Source organism: Odontesthes bonariensis, chromosome 1, assembly GCF_027942865.1.
Source record: "Odontesthes bonariensis isolate fOdoBon6 chromosome 1, fOdoBon6.hap1, whole genome shotgun sequence".
Classification (NCBI taxonomy): domain Eukaryota; kingdom Metazoa; phylum Chordata; class Actinopteri; order Atheriniformes; family Atherinopsidae; genus Odontesthes; species Odontesthes bonariensis.
The window spans coordinates 25,142,954-25,164,613 of record NC_134506.1 but is presented as its reverse complement, the minus strand read 5'-3'; the positions used below and the strand labels follow the sequence as shown (position 1 = coordinate 25,164,613).

At 40.2% G+C, this 21,660-nt stretch overlaps 3 protein-coding genes across 4 annotated transcripts in view; 2 read left to right on the top strand and 1 right to left on the bottom strand.

Moving 5' to 3' along the window:
- The window catches only part of cox4i1 (cytochrome c oxidase subunit 4I1), a 79,445-nt gene extending 71,656 nt beyond the window's left edge, over positions 1-7,789 (top strand). Inside the window, exons 1-5 of one of the 2 annotated variants that reach the window (XM_075462007.1) lie at positions 4,802-4,904; positions 5,695-5,771; positions 6,817-6,981; positions 7,156-7,287; positions 7,474-7,789. In XM_075462007.1, the coding sequence (XP_075318122.1) occupies positions 5,696-5,771; positions 6,817-6,981; positions 7,156-7,287; positions 7,474-7,610 (510 nt within the window). In that variant the 5' untranslated portion in view covers positions 4,802-4,904; position 5,695 and the 3' untranslated portion in view covers positions 7,611-7,789. Of the gene's footprint in view, positions 1-4,801; positions 4,905-5,694; positions 5,772-6,816; positions 6,982-7,155; positions 7,288-7,473 lie in introns of those variants that run through there. The other variant, XM_075462015.1, reaches the window with a different exon arrangement.
- On the bottom strand, positions 1,505-4,789 carry emc8 (ER membrane protein complex subunit 8). The gene is made up of 5 exons (XM_075461999.1): positions 4,263-4,789; positions 3,420-3,496; positions 3,229-3,298; positions 2,849-2,943; positions 1,505-2,708 (listed from the first exon to the last, which is right to left on the bottom strand). Exons 1-5 carry the CDS (start codon positions 4,473-4,475, stop codon positions 2,549-2,551), a joined length of 615 nt encoding a protein of 204 aa, XP_075318114.1. The 5' UTR covers positions 4,476-4,789; the 3' UTR covers positions 1,505-2,548.
- Positions 7,790-8,458: 669 nt separating the features above from the next.
- dusp22a (dual specificity phosphatase 22a) lies at positions 8,459-19,838 on the top strand. The gene is made up of 7 exons (XM_075461956.1): positions 8,459-8,756; positions 10,608-10,641; positions 11,677-11,759; positions 12,270-12,319; positions 15,279-15,353; positions 15,607-15,778; positions 18,387-19,838. The coding sequence occupies exons 1-7, from the start codon at positions 8,736-8,738 to the stop codon at positions 18,576-18,578; spliced, it is 627 nt and encodes a 208-aa protein (XP_075318071.1). The 5' UTR covers positions 8,459-8,735; the 3' UTR covers positions 18,579-19,838.
- Positions 19,839-21,660: the final 1,822 nt, after the last annotated feature.

The following is a 21,660-nucleotide window of genomic DNA, read 5'->3' as shown; positions in this document are numbered from 1 at the left end:
AGAGGAAAGGTGTTGCTGTCAGGGAGGGACCGCCTACCAGTCAAAGATAGCCGGAGATATCACGTCCATAAAACACATACACTCCCAAGTAAATATTTTCAAAGAACGATATTTACTTTTTGATCATTGTCCTGTAATGTTTCACTAAAACATACACATACAAACACTTAAATTGTTGTGATATATTTTAATAACGCTAACCAATTTCCATAAACACGTGTGCCCCAGTATCTGTCATAATCCACCTGCTTACCGTTGCCATGGTATTCACACTAACATTGTTTTAGGTTTAAACCAAATGAACAATTATTGCAAATATTCATTCAGCAGACCACACATTGTACAATGGCTGAAGATGCATACATCAGTTACTAAACTTAAAACACTATTTTTTTAAAACCGAATAGTAAAATATCTTCCTGTCACATGCCTTGTGGATAATCATCGTCTATGTAACCTACTGCAGCCTTAAACTTAGCGTTGGCTTAAAAGTTCACTATTCTTCTCTCAAAATGCAAGTACTGTAAATCTAGACACCTCGCAGCCTGAGAGAGGAAACGGCTCCAAAGGGGAAGAGTTCAGGAGCTACCCTTCTTCGTCGCTCATCAGATGGTAGCAGGATGAGTGGGCTGCAGCCACAGTGGACTTTGGTCTTTAAGCATCCTTTGGGCTTCCGCACGCGTAGATGGGCGTTGAACATAACCTTAGTAGTTTTTAAAAATCACCCTCAGCAGACGTGAGCTCAATAACAAAGAGATGCTGGGTATTTGGTCATGGGTTCCAAATTTTAGGTAGTCATCATCAACACAGGACATCTATCCCACTATTAAAAAATCCTTCAATTACTTTTGAGCCCATGGAAGTGGATTGCTGCAATTCACTAGCATCTAAGACAACTACAATGCTTTAGTTAATCCCCTAGAATTGAAGCCAAGTCTTTTGTTAGGTCACGTCACGATTCAAATGCACCGTGAACTTGTACAGAGGCGACATTGGGAGAGGTTTCTGTTGCTCCAAAAAAAATAGGGCTTGGCAGTATCCCACAGTTTTCAACATAACTTTTCCCACACGCACGTTTGACGCTCCTAATGTGTGGCTTATTTCCTTCGACTGAGTTGTTTCATAAAACCAAAAGTAATCAGCATCAACAGATGGGAGAAAGAAAAGAAAAGAAAAAAAGCCTATGAACTTCGCTATGTAGAGGTGCTAAAAATGTGCAGCAACAGCTGCAAGTGCTGCTTAGCAGTATCAGCAGTATAACTTCCCCTTGGTTACTCTAACGGGCCTTTTCTGTGCTCGACAAATAAGATGTCCTCATTCTTCCTGTTAGCAGTGCAATCGCGTGCAACCGATGCAGCGGCAAATACATGACCAAAAGCTTTGAGAGGAAGCTTTTAAACCATATGGAACTACATCAAAGCAACGCAGCCCCAGAGCCACTCATTGATTGATTATTTCTTCTGAATGAGACAGTAAACGTACAAAAGACAAAATGAATCTGGCAAGAACTTCCATCACTTTAGAAATTAATTTCATTGTACATTCAGGTCATAAAATGTGTGTAAAAAACAAAAAAAAAAATAGTTTTAAGTAGTTTGCTCTAACAGATTCATTGTTAACCTCAAAGGCTCACCTATAACCCGCCAATAAATCGTTTTCTTCACATTGCTCTTTAAAAAGAGGAAAAGTGATTTTAGAGTGATCAATTTTGAAAAAATAAATAAATAAAATACATACCGTGAGCAAATACATCTCACTCAAAAAAAAAAATTTAATAAATAAAGTTCACACATTGCAGCGATCCGATTCAGTTCAGATGTCGGAGCAAATCATCCAGGCCAGTGATCAAAATCGATTTGCAGGCATCTGCGTCATCATTAGACAGAATACCACATTATAGAAACGTATGCGTTAGCGTCGATTATCTAAAAGTGAAAAGCTTTAGAGTCAGTCCTCCCTTTGTCGTTGCTGGTGCATCAACAGACTCGAGTTGAGTCCAACAGGAGAAAACTAGCTTTTGGTTCAGCAATCAACATGCTCATCGCTACAGCAGGATGGCTTTTTGCAGATTTAAACTACATTTACACGGGGGGGGGGGGGGGGGGGTTGTTTCAGGCCTCAAGACAAACTAGAGAACAAATAAGGAACATCTATTTATATATTTATACTACATCCAAACGAAACAATTTATCTCCTACATGGTTTTAATAATTTAGGGCTTGATCTCAGTGTGGCTACTGGCTGTTTAATTTAAGAGAAATGTATAGATCAAATACTCCAGAAGTTTAATCTTTTGCATAAAACAGGAAAAAAAAAAAAAGAAAAAAAAGTTTCTTTCGAAGACATAATCGGCCTCTTCACCCTTAGTTTCACCTTGTAAAGGTGGACGCGGGGCCGACGGTGCACATCGGGCGCCTGCAGGTTCCGTCAGTGCAGGAGGCTTTTGCTGGAACATAGACTATGTGCTACTTGACAGGTAGCATCATGCATGCTGAAATGGCAGCAACATTTGCGTGTGTGAAGGGTCTGACGCCTGGGACCGACGGCCTTAGCACAGATCCAGGACGGACTTGTTAATCACCGGATTGGTCCAGTCGTTCCTCAGATCATCCAAGTGGTTGTCAAAGTCATTCAGATTCTCATAGGATCGACCCTCCAGCAGAGCGGATGTGATCTTCTGCGCTTCGCTCCAGTCCTCAAAGGAATCCCTGCGAGAGACACACAAACACATCAACTGTGTTTCAACCTGCACAGGGCTCTCCGTTTGCGCTAAATAGCGTAAGCTATTCAGAGGGCAGAGAGTTTTGTAGGCCTAAAAGGCTCCGAACATTTAGTCTGAGACACTTACGTAGTTACTTCTCTGTTTTTCCACTTGTTTTCATGATGGTCGTAGATCAACACGATGGGCTCAAAGCAGCTCATTGTTAACCTGCTACTGTCCACCTGTTGGAGTGACACGTAGACCATTAAAGGAGATTTTGTGGCTGTTTGTGGAATTCTGGGCACGCGTGTTGTACAAAACATCATTTCTACTCTACTGATAACTTTGTGCACGTTTCAGTTTCACTTACCGACCTGTCTCGCAGACGGCCGAGTGTGCTCACTCAAATCTGAGCCCCAACATGTCATTTTGCCCCACAGAAAAACTACTAAAACACTGTTGCCTTGCAAGCGAGTTTGAATGACTCAGACAATTGCTGGTAGTTTAGCAGAATGATTTACTATTACCATGACAATCGCTGCGTCACTGAAGTTCTCGGAGATCCTGGCCGCCACCTTTTCAGCTACTTGGTTGGGTCTGCAGGGAGGGGGTGTCAAAGGTGAAATACAGAGTAAGGTGCTGCTGCACTTATTAACGAGTGCGTTTCCCCCTCCTCTAAACAGAAAGGAAACAGTCATTCCTGTTCAGAGCTCCGTACCTTGAATCCTTTGTGCGTTCATTGGCTTGATAGTATGCAGCGATGATATAGTTGTTTTCTTTACACCAAGTGTCAATCTGAGAAAAGAGCACGTATCAAGAGGCCGACATGTAAGGACAGAATGACAACTGGGGTCAGATCATTTACATTTCCAACAGGAGGAAATATACATGTCACACACCCATCCGGGCGTTGAATCTGTTTTTGTTTAAACTTCCTCAACCACTGACTTAACTCGCTTGTAACAGGTACTACTTGAGTATGCTTCCTTATCATGAAAGATGGTCAGTGCTACTGGGTGTGCCGACTTTCAGCCGACCACAACCACCACCAGTTCATGTCGTGGATTTTCTGGAAAGAAAAAAAAATAGGCGAACATTTTCAGTTCGGTTTTAAATTATTTCAAATGGCGAAAAGCCCTACCCGAAATCCTTTCCAATTCAAGGTCATTGTTATATTTGTATCGTCATGGAGAAAATTTTCCATTACTTTTGCAATTCTCTCCGGACTTACATCGCTTTCACAGCGTTCAAATGAATCAAAGGAATTTTTGCAATTTTCGAAATCAAACATTCATCTAAATCATCAAATCAACCGATTAAATAAGAAAAAAATGTATGTAGTAAACGGCTGCAGAGCAGGGACTCTTGCAACGGTTAAAGTTAATTTAAAAGAAGTTTAATTTGAATAAACTGGTATAGTTACGCTGTTGGCGAAGACTGACCCAATGGCAACACCTGTAAGAGCAGCAGCGCCATGCAACAACCCAATAAACCAACTTTAATCCCGGTTTTATCAAATAAACGGAGAGCCAAATGTACGGTCGGACTGGTGAGTACTTACCAGGGTCAAAGCTACTTCAAGCATTGGTGCCAGAGCAAGAGTGCCGTGAAAAAGAGGCACACAGTCCACGCACAAGGTAGGATCACTGGGACTGTCTTTCTTTCTGTCCTTCGTTTTTTCTGCTACCAGCAACCCATTCACGGCATAGTGGGGATATTTGGCAGCATGTAAAAGCATTTTACAATAAGCCTGACTTGTGAGTTGAACGGGCATGTTTGTGAGAAAAAAAATCCGTGGACGGATAGCTCTTGCCAAAGTCGCTGAATGGCCAGTTGACACGATGAAGAGTGACTGCTGCCGTTAGCTATCGTTACCTATCATGCCCGAAGAAAAGTAAATATCTACCTCAGAAGTCGCCTTTTTGACAGAATATGAAGTCAAAGGAATGTCATCTGACGAGAACATTTAATCTGTTTGATTATCCGAGATTTCAACAATTCGCCCCGTTAAATGAATGACTCGGTGCCCAGTAAGAAGGCTAATCTTACTTCCACCTTCCACTCGTCTCTGTTGCACCGGTGGTGCCGTAAATCCGAACAGAAAATGTCGTAAAACGTCTTCCGCGTAGATCTTACGTACTTCCTTTCTGAGCCCTACTTCCCTTCAGACCATTGGCGGACGTGAGCAAGGAAGAAACAGAAGGTAGTATTTCTTTTAATCAACTATATATGTTTGACCTGACGAAAATGAACTACTATTTGCTATTTGCGTGTATTGTGACAATGTAGTCACCCTTACCATAGCCCTGAAGAAGTCGCAAGTTTCCATTGCAACTGGATACGGCTACTTTGTCAGTTCGGGACGGGCTAACTTCCCGGGTAGCTGTCGTTAGCATCTAGCACCAGATTTGTAAAGGGCTATGATGGGGACGTACTAAATGTTTGAGTGGTCAACCGTAATCTAACTTGAATGGTGTTTCAGTCAGTGGAAATGATGAAGACTACAGTATTGTGTCAGAGAACCAGTTTTTTCTGTGATTATATTTCACCGGTCGCTGTGACCTTGTGTTTGCAGCTAATGCTAACATTAGCAAAGGCTTATGATGAACATTGAACGTTTGGACGCACTGTGTTAACCTGTGTTATACAAATGACATGGTGTGTGTTTTAATCTACACGGGATAAGACTAACTTTAAACGCCGATAATGGCTTTACAAATTTGAATGCTAAAGGATAACGACAAAATGGGAAAAGTATTATGTTTTACCGCCACTTAAAAAAATAAAGTAACGGTTTCTTACTTTAACCATACACCAGATACTTGTGGCTTATTCTAAATTTTCCATACCCGGGGTGTATTGATGAAATGGAATGGTTTTTAATATCCATGCTATAAGTAGTTCAGATAAAAGCTCTTGGATGGGGGGGAGGAAAGGTCACGTAAACCTGGCTGTGTGTTTAATTTATTTGTCTCTCTTGACCTCCTCCACAGAATGCTGGCCACGAGAGCCCTCAGCCTTATTGGCAAACGTGCCATTTCCACATCTGTCTGTGTACGTGGAGGACATGGTAAGTAAATATGACAGGGAAAGCGCAAATTTTCTGTTTTGACCAATGGATCAAGTTTAGGTCGCATAAAAATTTATTTTCAAAAGTCGAGATCATTGATTAGCGCGGTGGTTCCTGCACCCCGAAGCCCCACTGTTTTTCTTCCAAACAGCGCATTTTCATCTGCGCTCGAGAATCTGGAACAACTCCATTTTTACAGTTTTTTGACGTATTTTTTTGTGGAGTTCGATACTGAAAAGAATTGCCGCCTTTATGTTTTTATGAATCTCTTTACTTGACGCCAGTACGAAAAGGTTAAGAAGTTATAGAAAGGTGTAACAGAGAATTCATCAGGACTCATGGAAAATCAACTGGAAGAATCTAGCAACACTGGGTCTGCTGCACCATAACTAAAATAAAAAAGCTCAGAGCTTGGACTACTAAAAGCATATCTGGGGATACTTTGCCACATTGGATGGTGATAAAAAGGTAAATAAATGCTACCTGTCAAGATTGAATGAAATAATCCCTTAAAGAATGGCTTCTCAATCTCACTCTCTGGTTACTCTCCCAAAAAAATTGTAGCCTTGTGACTTCCTGCCATCGGGTCACCTTTTAATGCTGATCCTTTGCTGTAGTCAACTGTTTTGTCTGCATAGTTTTGTGAGCCACCGTCCATTTTAAGCATCAGTACTTTAAAGTTGAAGTGTACTCCTTTCCAAATGACAGGTGGGAGTTGCTGCTTTGCCAAGCAACTGTTAAGTGATGTCTCGGATTTTGGGTACTGGGAATGCCAACTTACATACTGAGTCTTGCATTCTTATCAAGTATTCAGTCAGGAACAGGTTTCACGTGCAGATTGTGCTTGTATTTATCACAGCCAAACGCTATAACATCTCATTTCACGGGTTGCACAACACAGCTTTTAACGGGCAATCCTCGCCATCCGTCTGTTTTAATTTTGTCCATAGAATCCGTGTTATTTCGGTTAACACTTCAAGAGATGATTGAGATGAATGAGGCCATTAGATATTTGTCACATAAGTCATTGTGTCCTGTCCTGCAGGTGTCGCTAAGGTGGAGGAGTACACTCTTCCTGCCTACTTTGATAGGCGGGAGAACCCTTTGCCTGATGTGACCTTCGTGCAGGATCTGACTTCAGAGCAGAAGGCCCTGAAGGAGAAGGAGAAGGGCTCCTGGGCTGCACTCTCTAGTGATGAAAAGATTGCATGTAGGACTTAAAAACATAAAGCTTTGTTTTGTTGGTCAAACTGTTTGTTTCTTTGTTGTTGTTTTTTGTTTATTATCACCAGGAATATATGATTATGTACATGTTGTACTGTGCAACTCTTCTCATAGCCTTTTTCCACTCTTATAATACTGGAAATGTGTCTCCTATGTTCAGTGTACCGCATCAGCTTCAACCAGAGCTTTGCTGAGATGAACAAGGCCTCGGGAGAGTGGAAGTCTGTGATTGCAGGAGTTTTGTACTTCCTCGGTTTCACCGGCTTTGTTGTCCTTTGGCAGAGAAAGTATGGTAAATATTGGGGAAAAGGAGGGAGAAAAAAAAAAGCATTTTCTACAAGCATAGATATAAGATCTCATGTACAGCTGCCTCTGGTTTTCACATACAGGTTTAGAAAAGAATGCAGCATTTTCCAAGTTTCCCTTCTGCTTAATTGTGGGATTATGGCTCGACTCATTTGACACTTTGTCTTCACAGTGTATGGAGCTGTCCCTCATACGTTTGACCCAGAGCACAAGCAGAAGGAGCTGCAGCGGATGCTGGACATGAGGATGAACCCAGTTGAGGGCTTCTCATCTAAATGGGACTACGAGAACAAGCAGTGGAAAAAATAATTGACCCGGAGAACCCCAAGACCTATTCGATCAAGGCACACCCAACTCAAATACACAAGAAAACTTCTATTTCTGTATTTATCATATGTCCACATTACCTCAGTCTGTGCATTTTGGAAGACCACTTCCTCTTAAGGTCCTTGTGTATAATAGAAGAATAAAAAAAAATGTTAAAGCAACTGAAACTTCTCCAATTAACTGTGTTTAGTTTGACTCACACATGAACACTTACCTACCTAGAAGAATAACAAGCGGTTGGAAAGCTTAGTTACACGAGCTCTGAGACAACTGGGCTGTTTTTCACGGGTCCTGAATTTAATAAATACCTCAGAACAGACCATTTACGTATTAAATACGGTTACCTTGGCTCATTTCCTTGGAGTGCTTGAGATCAAACCACATGATCATATAGGTGTCTAAAATCAGGGAAACCGAGCGAAAACAGTGGCGCGAGGTTTTTCTTTTTCCAAACGTAAATGGAAGGGTGGGGGTTGCGTATACTGTCTCAGACTATGAGCCCCCAACCCCGCTTTAAAAATGTAGTTGACAAAAAAAAAGTACGTAACAAAGCATGCTACTCGGTAATATAGATGCAAATCAAATAAGTGGAGATGGTTTGAGTTGGTAAAACGGAGTGTGTCCATTTTTTTTGCCCGTTTAAGATTTTTTTTTTTTTTCTTTAAAACGTCAACAACGTTGACATCGTATTTCTACGAGGTTGCTTTAAATAGTCCTATCGATGTACATGCCCGTGGAAGCGCTTCAGTCTTCTCTGATGCTGAAGGCGACAGCTTCACGACGCGCTGTGACGTCACCAACCGGATGGACCCGCAGCTGCCGTTGTTTCACGTCAAAACAATCCGGAAGACTGTACAGCATGACGGAACTGTTGCTGGAGCGGAAACGAGGTCAAGGCTAATTTTAATGCAACTCTTATCAGCATCGCAGCCGCATTTAACAATGCCGTTGAGTACAAGGCAAACTTAGCGAGAGCCATTGGCCGCTTCATGAGTTGCACGTCACTCCGTCCAGCCTCGCGTTTCGGGCTCAAAGTCCATGTTAACATATCGCAGCCGTTCAGCATATAAAGTGGTGTAACCCAGCGCAGACCGGCTCCTAGTCATCATGGGAAATGGAATGAATAAGGTAGGTTTTGTTTTTGTCTTGTATTTGTTTAGACATTGTCCCGTTTCGGGCGTTTTTTTTTGTTTTGTTTCTTTGTGGTCAAACTCTACAAAGCGTGGCCAGGAAACGCCTTCGTTACCATTCAACGTTTGTCGATTACGTCACATGTTTTGCTCTCCGTCCTCCATTGGATGATGGGCAGAAATAGACCAAAAACTGAAGGTTAAACACTGACCAAACCATTTATTTATTTATTTATTTTTTAGTTGATCACAGCGCGTCATTTGAATGTTTCAGTAATGCCCACAATCAATACTCAGGATACCTCTGGGTTTATTTCAAGTCTCAGAAAGTTGCCTCAATTGATGCTGATTTGTGTTAAATTCATTTATTTATTTGTACGTAATGCAAATTATATGGCTTGCTTTAGAAAACCTTACTGAAGTACCCATAAGCAAAGCAAAGCGTGAGTGCCTGAGCATTAGCCTTCTGATTATGATTTGAGGATTAAATGATACAGATATTATACTGTTAAATAAAAAAAAATGCAGTTTCTATGCCTATACAGTCATTTTTCTTTTTTTTTAATCTCATATATCCTAAATAATTTACATGTTTTTTTTAATTATTTTTATGTCACATTGATTTCAGTTTTTTTTTTTTTTTTTGCCCTTTACTTCCACTTCTTATATTCAATGGAAGCAGCATGATTACTTCATTTGAGTCGGAAGAAGCAGTGGCAGGTCGAAAGTGTCCATGAACAGCATAGTTAATCCCACATTTCACGGTGTGGGTGAGCGTGTAACAATGTCAGACATAATCTTTGTTTAATTTATTTATTTGAATAGGGACAATGCACATTAATGAACATCAGTATAAAAACAAATGTAAATATGCCGGATTATAGCTACAAAGCTAGTTTTCATCCGTAGTCCCTAGGCAGGCAAATAAACACGAAAGAAAATACATTAAAAAAAATAAAATAAAATAAAATATAGAATATACAATAGAAGCATCACAGGGAATGTTTAGCGTCTAATGGTCACATGACTGGTTTGCTTTCAGCCATAGTTTGAGCTGAGCTCTAAAGCTGATCAGTGTGGGGCTCTCCCGTATGTGCAGAGGAAGACTGTTCCAGATGTTCGTGGCCCTCACAGAGAGAGTCTTCTGTCCAAAAGTTGTTTTCCTGTGCCAAAGCACAGTGAATATGTCTTGATACAACCCTCCATTAAGTCATTTTCATAATTCATCACATTGATTCCCTGTGTACCTTGCACATTGTCACACATCAGTGAAACTGTGTGGTGTAATGTGGACTTTAGTGTCTTGATTATGGACACATCATAATGGTGCTGCTGCTATGTCGAAGTCACTCAAGACAACCATGCCTCTTTTTGAATCGGAATTATTTGCCAGTTGAATCGTTGTTGACGTTTACTTGCTGCAATTTGATTGCCAAGTGCTGTTAGAATAGTTTAGTGCTAACATCCAAAATTACATCCATGTCAATTCAATAGAAAATGTAACTTCATATCTGCTTCCATTTTTCACTGCCACAATTGTATTCAGGGCCTTTTTGTCAAATCTTTAATCAGTGTGTATCCAACACTTAATTGTCTTTTGCCAATGGTTACTTTATGGTTCTTGTAGAAATGTACAGTACAGTAGCTCTCAGCGGCCAATTTCCACTCATCACTTCATCACGATAATCATCATGCACTGCTGCTTCAGGCCTTGTACGGCTGTCGGGAATGTTTGCTTGGTTCTTAAGTCTTAAGCCTTAAATCCAACCTGGCTTGACCTGGGACATTTGCTCTTGGCTGAACTGTAATGAATTTGTAATCCAAAATGTCTGTGACTGCTGCTTCACAGGTTGTTGACGGGCTCTACCTTGGGAATATCAGAGGTAAGACAAACACGATGTTGTTTAAGTTGATTTGGTGCTTTAAATTAAGTTTGCGCCGTAGAGTCAGGGTAGACTTTCGGTTGCCGTGGTAGGAGGCCGACGTTACTGGCTCTGAATGCATGAAGGGACAGGGAACTGATAGAGTAGCCTTACTCTTTACATTTTCTGATTGTTTTTCTTTTCATGTTAATGTAACACTTAAATTCATTCAGTCCATTCTTTATGCTCGTACATTGAAAGGATCTTTTCTTTTGAAAGACTTGGAAGAAGAAACAAAATTTCCCTGTGAATGGTTTGCAGTGCGTTAACTGTGTTTATAGAACTTAAGGCCACACTGAGAGGCGTCAGATGCTGCAGCTCAAAGTTTTTGCCTTCTTTAACAGATTTTAGGGGGAAAATATGGAATCGATTGGTAGACCAGATCATTCTACGGTCAGAAAGTGTTTCTGATGAGCTTGAAAAAAGAGTCTGTTCTCATGAGCATGACACCTTCTGCACTGACACACAACCTCTTCCCAGTTAATGTGGCATTTGTAGTGTTCTAACTTTAGCTGCCTTAATGGTGACTCCACATGATTCAGAAGTAAGATGGCTAAAATTAGTCAAAGTGACAGGAGCAAGTGATCACAGGCGCGACTCTACCAAGTGAAGTCGCAGGATAGTCGACATCTCTCAGACCCGTCAGTCGCAGCTTTTATTGCGACCGATTTTATTGTTGGTGTGTTTAATTTGGGTGAAACTTAGAGACTGACCAACGCAGATCTCGAAGCTCCGGGCTCTAATAATGATTCTGCTTTTTTCTATAGCTGTTTATGATAATTGTATCTTTTGTTAATAATTTTACCACAACGTGGTTCAGAAACTTGTTCAAAACTTACAGGGAAGACACACCTTGATGCAATAGCGTAATTTTTTAAAAATGTCCTCAAACATATATGCACACACCTATTTATCTGTGATGGGATTATAACAAATTCTCCTGTAAAATTCACATGCAGGACTGATGAGATGTGTTCCTTTCACTCCTTGTTACAGATTCAGAAAACAGAGACGGTCTGTCCAAAAATGGCATCACCCACATCCTCTCTGTGTACAACAATGCTAAGCCAGTGTTTGAGGTTAGTGGGGAAACTGGGACGGTTGATGTTTCTGGATGTTTCATGATCTGTTTGTAATGAATCAAATCAGTGCTTCCTGTGGAAAGTTTTACCTGGATATTTGACCTGCTTAGTAATGTAATTTGTCTCATCAGCCAGCTGGGGGTGGTGATGAGTTATGGTTGATTCAACAGATTTTCTGGCCAAGAGTGAAGGTGTAAATTCTGCAGAGCGTGTGTTTATATGTCAGAAGCTGGGATTCTTAAGAAGCTCAGATCTGAAGAAAATACCAGGCTCTAACTTACCTGCGCAACGGTGCTGGAATCTGAGTTTGACACGCACATAGCTACTGCACATTTTTACAGGAAATCGCTGTGGATGCCAGATGTACCAGCCCTAGAACTCCCGTTTCAAGTTGCAAAACGGCTATGACACATAATAAACAGTTTTTGCCAGGTTTATAGATTGCATCCACGTACGCCTGGCTCACAGTCGTGAATTTGTTGTTGTTGTTTTATCAATGTTTTACAGGACATGACATACCTTTGTATTCATGCAGCTGATGCTTCCAGCCAGAACTTGTGAGTATACAGACACATGTGATATTACAAATACTGATTTACGTTTTCTTTTTTCCCCTCATTTGCATGAATTCTTTGGATCATTTTTTGATATCTACAGCTAATAATATATTGGTTAGTTTGCACTGAAAGTGTCTAGATTTATTTGAATAGTTAATCAGTTCCATTTATTTCGTAATGCATATATATATATATATATATATATATATATATATATGAGGTAGAGTAGATTCGGAATTATTAAGTTCATTCTCTACGTTTAACAAAAGCTTTAACTCTGACAGTAGTTTTTATTTTCTGTTTGTGTGATTTCATGAGAGAGAGAGACGTTTAGCGTTCAAAGTGTCATTGTTTATCAGAAGGCACGCTGGGTGTTGAAAGAGGTATGAGCTATGCCCTCCACCCTTGCAGCGGCCGCTAACACAGCGCATTAGTCATAGCAGTAATGACTGTTTCTATGCATGGCATTTGATCTCCTGCAACACCATTTGCTTCTTGACTGAATGCGAGACAAAAACACTTAAGCATCAGTCATGGGCGGCAGGTTGACCTTCAGAGTTTGTGAGTTTGTGGCCAAATTTGCGACCGACTTTGAAAACCTGCACTGGAGCTGGAGAGGGATTATGTTGTCATAACTAATGTGGGGCTGTCGGAGGATGGTCAGGTGCCTGCACAGACAATCGAGGTGGGATCTCCGCTGGAGCTGCAAAAATCTCATTGCATCATTCTTGTGAAGCTACCCGTTGACAGTTGAAAAGAGTTGGTTTTGTTTTGGATGCCAGAAATGGCTCAGATTTCTCTGATACCTCAAGTAACTGTGTATCTGGAGTCCCTTCGGTTGCTTAAGTTGTCCACGGTCTGAAAATGAAGTCACTTTGCTTCGAAAGGAAACAGAACTGGTTGAAATGTAACCCTATAGGGCTTTAACTTTAGTGGTTAGTTGGATGTTGATGACTGGGTAGGGCCGGGGGTGTCTGACCTCCACTGTCGCAATCAAGCGTCCTTCCCTCAGGCACCAGAGGAAGGAAACCTCCCAGTGACATCTGGCTGTTTGCTTCGACCACCCAGGGCTTTAATAAACCCCCTCTGTCACAATCACTGGTCTGACTGACGGGAGGGTGAGGCCAACTGTCACCCCCAACATGCTCGCCCTCATCTAGGGGGCCCTATGGTCAGATTTGAAGGCTCCTCCCATATAGAAGGTACATGGTGGGAACTATCTTTCTGAAATAGGCTCTGTATGTTTTTTTTGGAACAACAGTACTGCTTCAAGCTCCCCTGAAATACAATGAGTTCAATTTATAGGAGATTAGGTGAAATTCTACAGGCCCAAAACACAGCTGGCTTTGTGATCTACCAAACATAAGACACAATGACAAACGACGTGGAAAAAATATACTATAACGTGTCTCGGGTAGACTTCAGAAACAACCGTTTCTGTGATTGTCGGACATATTTTGGCTCAAAAGTGGATTTTTTTCTGGAACTACTTTAAATGTTTGTAGAGTTACTATAATGTATGTGTGTGTGTATATTTATATATATATATATATATATATATATATATATATATAAAAATATATTTTTTATTTTATTTTATTTGAGAGCATTCTTACAAAAAGGATGTTGGTTTTAATGCACAGCGTGTACTGACCATGAAGGTGTAACATAATTTGCATCCACGTTTCCATCGAGACGTGCATTTGTGCACGGTGTCTTCATGTCTGGTATAATCATTTATAGCTATAGTTACTGTTCTTTATTTGGTAAAGCTGATTTTTATTTTGTAGGTGCGCTATATTTGAGAAGAGGGGGAAAAAAAGTGGTTGAAGTTATTGTTGCATTCAAAATATCAGTATTTCTCGGTGTTATTCTCCTTATTCAGCCAGTTTAAACCTCAAATCTTTGTCACAAGTTAATTTTCTGCATATCAAACAAGACTGCCGGAAACCTCTGTGCTAGGAGGACAGAACAAAGTGCTGAGGAGACATGTTTTAAAGAGGAGTTTGGATCTCAGGAAGGAGGAAAAAAGAAAAGTGACGGTCTATTTTAGCCTCTCGTCTGTTACTCTGTCTGCTATTGAGAAACCGGCATCTGCTCCTAAAGGGAGACGGCGCTATCAGCCATGCACGCCTTGATTATGCAAAGCACTATCAGTGTTTCCTGACAGTAAATGGGGTAGGATATCTGAGGAGCATTTGCACTTCTTCGTGCTGCTTCGTGCTCACTTTGAATTTCAGAGGAAAGTTACATTTTGAGGATTTCTGTGATTCCGTCTCAGTGCCCGTTCACCCGTTTGCAACTTGTTACAAGAAGACGAGAGCTTTTTGTGTCATTTTAAATTAAAATGACTCACATGACCATCTATAGACGGAATAGATCAAAGCTGGAAACTGATGTAATTTTGCAGATAGACAAAAATGAAGGCCATTACTTCCCTTGTCTGCCCCTTCTGTCTGTGCTCTGGTCTACCACAGACTCCGTTTGAGCAGACCGAACATTTTCCTCACATGACAACTCGGAGTAGTCGAGGAGGGGAAGGGGGGGTAGAGGTCACAGCTTCTGAAGCGGTTTCTTAAAAATGATACAGATTAATGAACATTACCTCATCGGCTCTAAAAAAGCTCTCACACTGTATATGAAACTAACCTGCAGTTTCTACAGTTAAAATCAAAACATCATGACAATCTGTGTGTGTGAGTGTGTTTGAAACGTAGAGTCGGGGGGGGGGGGGGCTCAGCGCCAGAGTTTCAGTTCAAGGTGTCATTTCTCATATCCTATAACGTGGAACCCATTTTTAGCTCCACAACCTACCTTAGAATGAGTGTGCGAGACTTTCTGGTTTTGATGAGCAGCTGTGTTAGTGATGTTCTTTATCTGAGACACTTTGTCCTGAAAAACATTGTTTCCAATATTTCAGGTGTTTGACACTGTTGACGTTGGTTTTTCTTCTTTCCAGATTACAGCATTTCAAAGAGTGTATCGGCTTCATCCATGAATGTCGCCTGAATGGTGGAGCTTGTCTAGTTCACTGGTAGGTTTTTTTTTTTTTTTTTGTTAAAAGCTCTAAGCAGCTGCCCCTTGGAAGCTGATGATGTCGAGTCATGTTTACTGTTGATGGAGCCATTCTTCAAGACAGAATAGAATAAAAAACGCTACTCAGAGCCTGAATTGCTGTTTCTTTCGCATTAAAATGTCTTTATTTAGCCGTTACCCACACGAATTGAGATGTTGTAACAAAAAGTTGCTACATGACGATGATTAAACGGACCGTTGCGTTGCTGTAGCCTTGCAGGTGTGTCCCGCAGCACTACGATGGTGGTGGCCTACCTAATGACCGTTACCCACTACAGCTGGGAGGAGTGTCTGTCTGCGGTCAAGGCTGTTCGCTCCTTTGTTGGCCCGAACTACGGCTTCCAACAGCAGCTGCAAGAGTACCAGACTACGCAAGTCTCAGAGGTAAACGTCTAAAAATGTTAGACATGGAAATCTTTTCCTGCTTTTTATACGGCATCTTTATCCCGTCGCATTCTGTAAATACGTTTGCGTGCTGCATGTGATTCAAATCCCCGCACACAGGCGCTCACAGGATATGACACATACAGCCGTCACAGTGCACATGCAGCCTGTGGTTTACCTGTCAAGCGTTGATCCCAGCCCTTGTTGCAACGTTCCAGAAATTGTTTACTGTTTATTTGTGTTTTCTCCGCGGAGTGAAACACAACGTTTGTGGGTTTAAGCCAACACGACTGAGATTGGGAGTCGGCTGCAGCTCCAGCAAAAAAGCAAAAGTTGTAAATCAGTAAGATATTCAGTGAAAAAAAAAATAAAAATAACACAAAATCTTTTAGTTTCAAGTTTATAATGATGAGTTCTGTAATATGCAGCATTGTTATGAGTTCATTTACCTCAGTTAGATTTTTGGTTGGCACAAACATCTTTCCAGTCTTTTTCTTAATGTGTGTGCTAGTTTACATTGAAAAAAACTCTCTTTGAGTTTTTGATTTGCCCACCAACACTTTGAACTAATATTTCCTATAAGAGGGGATTCTTATTCTCATTGTGCTTCAAAGGTCTGGGTTTTTATACCTAGTCTGGACTGGGACTTTTTTTTTTTTTTTAATTTAATTTTTTTTTTTTTTTTCAGTCAAAGAAAAATGCAAAACAATGCGCAGCGGGACCCAACATGGTCTGATTCATCAGAAGATGAGGACACGGTCTTCAGTATGTTTTTTTTTTTTTTAGATGGGAATAGCACCCCAAACACCTTGATGTTCACAGCCTTTAACATTTTGCACAGTTTGAATCAGTTTAGTAAAGGCTCTTAGCGTGCGATTCCATGACAGCGGTGTTGTCCCAGTCCAGTGGCAGTGAAGTAGAGAAGGGGAACTGCAGGGGGTTTGCTTGGATTGCATTAGCTCGGGTACTGCTCATCACGTGTTTAGCATTACTGTCAGCATCTTGCGACATAACATGACTGAAAAAATTGCTCATTGTTTGTAGACCATTGCATTGATTTCGAGGATTATGGGGAAATGCGTTTTCTGTATTTTTGATTTTTAATTTTTTTTTTCCCCTCATGTGTCTCAGATAGAAAGTGAGGAATCTAAAGACGATGACTTTCATCTCGAGTATAGTAACAACAAGGCATGTAGATTTTACTCCACTGCGCTGGTGCTATTGTCTCCAACAAATTTAACAAAAAGACAAACAACAACAACAAAAGGCTGTTCAGACTGATAAGAACTATGTAGAAATTAATATTGCTGCTTGACTCGTCAGTAACCAACTTCAGTGGTGCAGCACCAAATTCACTAAAAGTGAGTGGGCCTGTGTGTTGTGAATCAAGTTTGAAGGAAGGTCCTTTTTTAAATGTTTCAGTGGGGGGGTCCATCTAAAAAAGTAAAAATGTATATTAAGTCTTTTTTGCTTTTTTTTCTATTGTTTCTGTTGGGCTGTGAGCTTGAGTCCTGTCACAGTGGACTGTATATTCCCCTGATGAGCGTGGTGCTTTTATTGTAAATCATGTCACGGTATGAGATACTTGATAGCGCTGTCTTTTTCAGGATGACACCGTGACGGTCGACGGCAGGTGTTCTTCAAGGTTTTGCTATCTGTCTGGTTATTGATCTCGGCGCTACGCTAATTTTGGGCTTTATTAGTCATTTTTACAGATGTGTTCATGTCATGAGTCAGTCCTGTGCTGTTTGAGTTTTAGAAAGAATATGAGAATACTCATTTTAGGAAGATGAATGTATTACTTTCTGAGTGACTTTCACTTCATTTTACTCGATTGGATATTGCGAGAATGAAGAGATGTTAGATGATTGCAACAATCCCAATTTTTATGAACTCGTGTTATCTTTTTTTTATGAATCCACAAATTCAGACATGCTAAAGTAGTGCGGTAAAAGCTTTTACTGTCTTCTAGCACTGGATCTTTTCTGGTTTTCACAATTCTGTGTTCAAACCAGGGCACATGTAAAGTTGGTCCTTGGATCTCTTTTGTTCTAATCCAGATTTGGTCAAAAGCGGCATAGCACTAGCATACCCAATGTTGCCTTAGATCATGTAAATTAAGTGTTTTTACAATATAAATAATCAGTTGATTTGATTGTGGGCCAAGTGAATTTTTACGAATAATAGTTGTCTTTTTAAATCTGCAGAAAAGGGGAACAGAAAAATAATTGAGAAACACACATTGAACCATTTTCCTCATGCTATTTGATTTGTAAATTTTATTTTTTCTTATTTTCATTGAATAAACGCTCTCAACTCTCCCATAAAAATAGTGGCCCAAAAAATGTTTAAACCAGATTGTTTTCTCTTTTCCCATTTGTCTGGCTTAGTAACATGTTTTTTGGAGCTTGATATGAATCCTTTTGTCACAAATTGCTACTGGGCATGGCTCACTTTTTAAAGACAAACCGATAGAATAGACAATGCCACATTCAAAATAACAGTATGTGCATTCAATGTGGAGTCAGACCAATGTACCTTGATTTAAGTTTCATTGACAATCCTGAAAGTGGCTAAAGAGAGCTTTTGTTTCACCTCTTGTCCTCAGTACCGGGCATGGTTACGGTCCAGTTTCCGTCCCAGTCCATTCAATGAGCAGGAGCAGGTGGGAGCCCTGCTGAGCCAGTACACAGAGCAACAGGAGAGCCAGAGGAGAGCAGCAGACCAGAGCTGGATAAATCAGGGCACAGGGGTCTGTGATCTGCCCCCCAGCACCGATCACGCTGAAGGCAGCAGCTGAAACACTTGACAGACATCTCTCTCCACAATGCAGTGGTGTCTGGAACGGTTCTATACTCATTTTGACATGCACACCCCGAGCTCTGTCCAATATTAAGGTTTCTGAGCAACTATTAAAAAAACTAAATAAATAAAATTCTGTAATTACCCATTTCAAGGTCAATTTTTCTTTTTCTACTTTATTTGCATTTTCTTCTCACCATTTTTAAGCGACAGGCTTTTGTCCATTAGCAGTAGCTGCCACTGAGCTCAGTCCCATCAGGAGTATCGGTGCTCAGACGCCTTACTATAAACACTCCAGCACCTTAGCCATTCTCAATTCCTTGTTTCTCTGTTGTTGTTTTTTTTTTTTTGTTTTGTGGGGATTGTTATACCTGCAGTGTTAAGCTCAGTAGCCTTAAATACATGACTGATTTATGCTCTCTTAATTGAACACTTTATGTCCAGTCTGCACTAGTAGTAAATTAAATCCACTAATCTCACCCAAACCGGTGAGCTATTTTGACACGCTGCAATTTAAAACTTTGGTCAAGCTCTCAGAAATAAACTATTTGATCACACTGCAGCCTGTGAAGTTAGCATGTTTACCGGGCTGGCAGCATCAATTGTATGATCTACATCCCACTGTTAAAGTTACTGCTCACCTGTCAAATGTATTTAAATAAAAAAATAAGAAGCACTGACGTTTTTCATGTATCACCTAAAAATGGGAATTTGTTGTTTCATTTGGTTCCTCTTTCAAGAAAAAAATTCCACACTGTAAACGCACAACATATCTATATCTGGCACCAACAATCCACTGTGGAACTTAAGGGTTTGATATAAATGAATGTTGGTAGTTAGGTGGGGAATAAACGTGTTCGAAAGTTCGGCTGTATAAGTTCAGCTGTATAAGGTTACAAGGACAAACTGTGTGTAAATTCTCGACCATTGGATAAGCCATAGGGTGACAGAAGAGTAAAGAGTTAAAGCAGCCATGAGTGACACGTACGTTTTAAACTTTGCTAAATGTTCCTTTAAGTTAAACAGCAGCTTAAAATGAAGAGCTTGGTTGAGTAAGAGATACAATTACAGTCTGAAGTCCAAATGCTAATGTCTTCATGATTTTACTGAAGCTCTAATTTATCTTTTTATTGTGACAAGATTTCTTTTTTTTTTTAAATGGAATTCTTGTTGGATTTCTGTTGTAAAAGTGTGTTTTTAATTGTGTATTTATTGTTTTTTAATGACAATTGCTAATAAATCTACACTATCAACACCACGATGCATCCGTGTGTATGAATAAAAGTCAAACGTGGAATTGAAAAATGGCGAGATGGTACTAGTTATGCAATAAGAAATCCACGACTGCACTACCGTATTTGAATAGTTGTTCAAGTACCAAATTGGAAACAGTTTGACCTCCAAAAACCATTAAGGAGAAGCAATTCAGCAATTTGCTTATTTGAATTAAATGGATGACAAGACGAGCTTGTGAAGAGTTTGTTTTGTGTTGTTATGCATATGCTTACAGGTTGACAAGTTGGAGCAGCCTGGTTCCTGCCCTGGCTTCAAAAAAGTAATCTTTACTTTTTGATCGCAGACAAACGGCACACATTCAGACTTTCTGTGAACTGGAATACTGTTGCATGGAATTCCAAGTCATAGAGCAAGCTTAGCGAACTAAGGTTTTTCGTTCAAACCGATAATGAAATAATGGAAATTACCTTGCATTTATGTCAACATAACAAGATCAATAAATCTGCTACGTTTTTCTCCAATAATTAATTAATGAATTGTTTGAATACATAATAACTACCTCAATACATAATTAAGTTCTGAAAATAGTCTGGTTAAAAGGAAAGTTACTGAGAACCGAAGACAATTATACATGCTCTCTTAAGATACAGTCCAGTTTAGTCCAATTGTGGTCTAGTTACAATCCAATTAAATGGAATTCATCATAATCCATACTCGTCCAGTTTATCAGAATTGTAATGCAAATTCAGAAAAAAAAACTGCCAAGCAATTGAAACCAAGAGAGAGCATCAAATCCTCTGTTGGATTCCATTTTCTCTCCTGAGAATGAAAGAGACAACAGTGCAGAGAAAGAAAACTCCCTTTTTACGGGTGGAAACTTCTGGCAGAAACAGCCAGTATATAAATTTTTATCATGGCTTCAAGGTTGGGGCAAATAGACTGTTTTCAGCCATTTTGGCCAAACATATTGCGGTTAACACAAGTCTTACTAACGACTTCATTATGTCTTTTGAATGCCAGGCCTTTATTTATCTGATCGGTCACTGTGTTTAGATAATATTTCATAGCCCTGTGGCCTCGTGCTAGCATTGTGAGCACCTGCTATTTTTGAGTTGATGTAGGCCTAACTTTATCTCGGAACATTCACATCTTCACTGTCATCCGTTCTCATTGTCGGTTTGTACGATGGATAAGAGTAGTCACATTTTCAGTAGGCAAGGCAAATGAATTGATATGGCACAAGGCAATTTAAAGAGCTTTATAGAGAACATAGAATGCATCCAACAAACTGCACAATACAAGAGTTGAGGAAATGAGACAAATAAAGCAGTAAGATGTGCAGTCCAGTGAAACTCATGATCCAAAGCAATCAATTAAATAAATCTAATGCGGTGGCAAAATGGACAGTCTTGAGATTTGATTTCAAAGAAGCGAGATGGTAGTTTGCCCCACATTAATGGTGAACAAACTCATGTTGCCTTAGCCTACACCTTAAAAATGTTTTGACCATTTGCAAATGGTTTTAAAATCAAATACTATTACAGAAATGTAATCCCAATCCCAAATGTATCTTTAAGGTTATCATAGGCTATTTTAGTTTTTGAATGATGAAGTAAATGTAAAATATTACTACTCCATATCCTCCCGCACCTTTTTTACGTCAGTCCCAAAGTCATACCCCCGGTATGATGGAGTAACATTAAATGGCATAAAAACGAGCCATCACTCATTGCCACCCGTAGTCTCTGTACTCATTTACAGCGCTGCAATTTTAATTTTTCCTCCCACAGGACCGTACACGGACAGCAGGCCGCTGTGGCTATCTGGACAACAACCATATTGTG

Coding starts and splice junctions, on each gene's coding strand:
- dusp22a (XM_075461956.1), top strand. CDS start 8,736: ATGGGAAATGGAATGAATAAG. Junction 10,642..11,676: donor CTACCTTGGGAATATCAGAG/GTAAGACAAACA, acceptor TCCTTGTTACAG/ATTCAGAAAACAGAGACGGT. Junction 15,779..18,386: donor AGACTACGCAAGTCTCAGAG/GTAAACGTCTAA, acceptor TCTTGTCCTCAG/TACCGGGCATGGTTACGGTC.
- emc8 (XM_075461999.1), bottom strand. CDS start 4,475: ATGCCCGTTCAACTCACAAGTCAGGCTTATTGTAAAATGCTTTTACAT. Junction 3,299..3,419: donor GAACGCACAAAGGATTCAAG/GTACGGAGCTCT, acceptor CCCTCCCTGCAG/ACCCAACCAAGTAGCTGAAA. Junction 2,944..3,228: donor GTGACGCAGCGATTGTCATG/GTAATAGTAAAT, acceptor TCACTCCAACAG/GTGGACAGTAGCAGGTTAAC.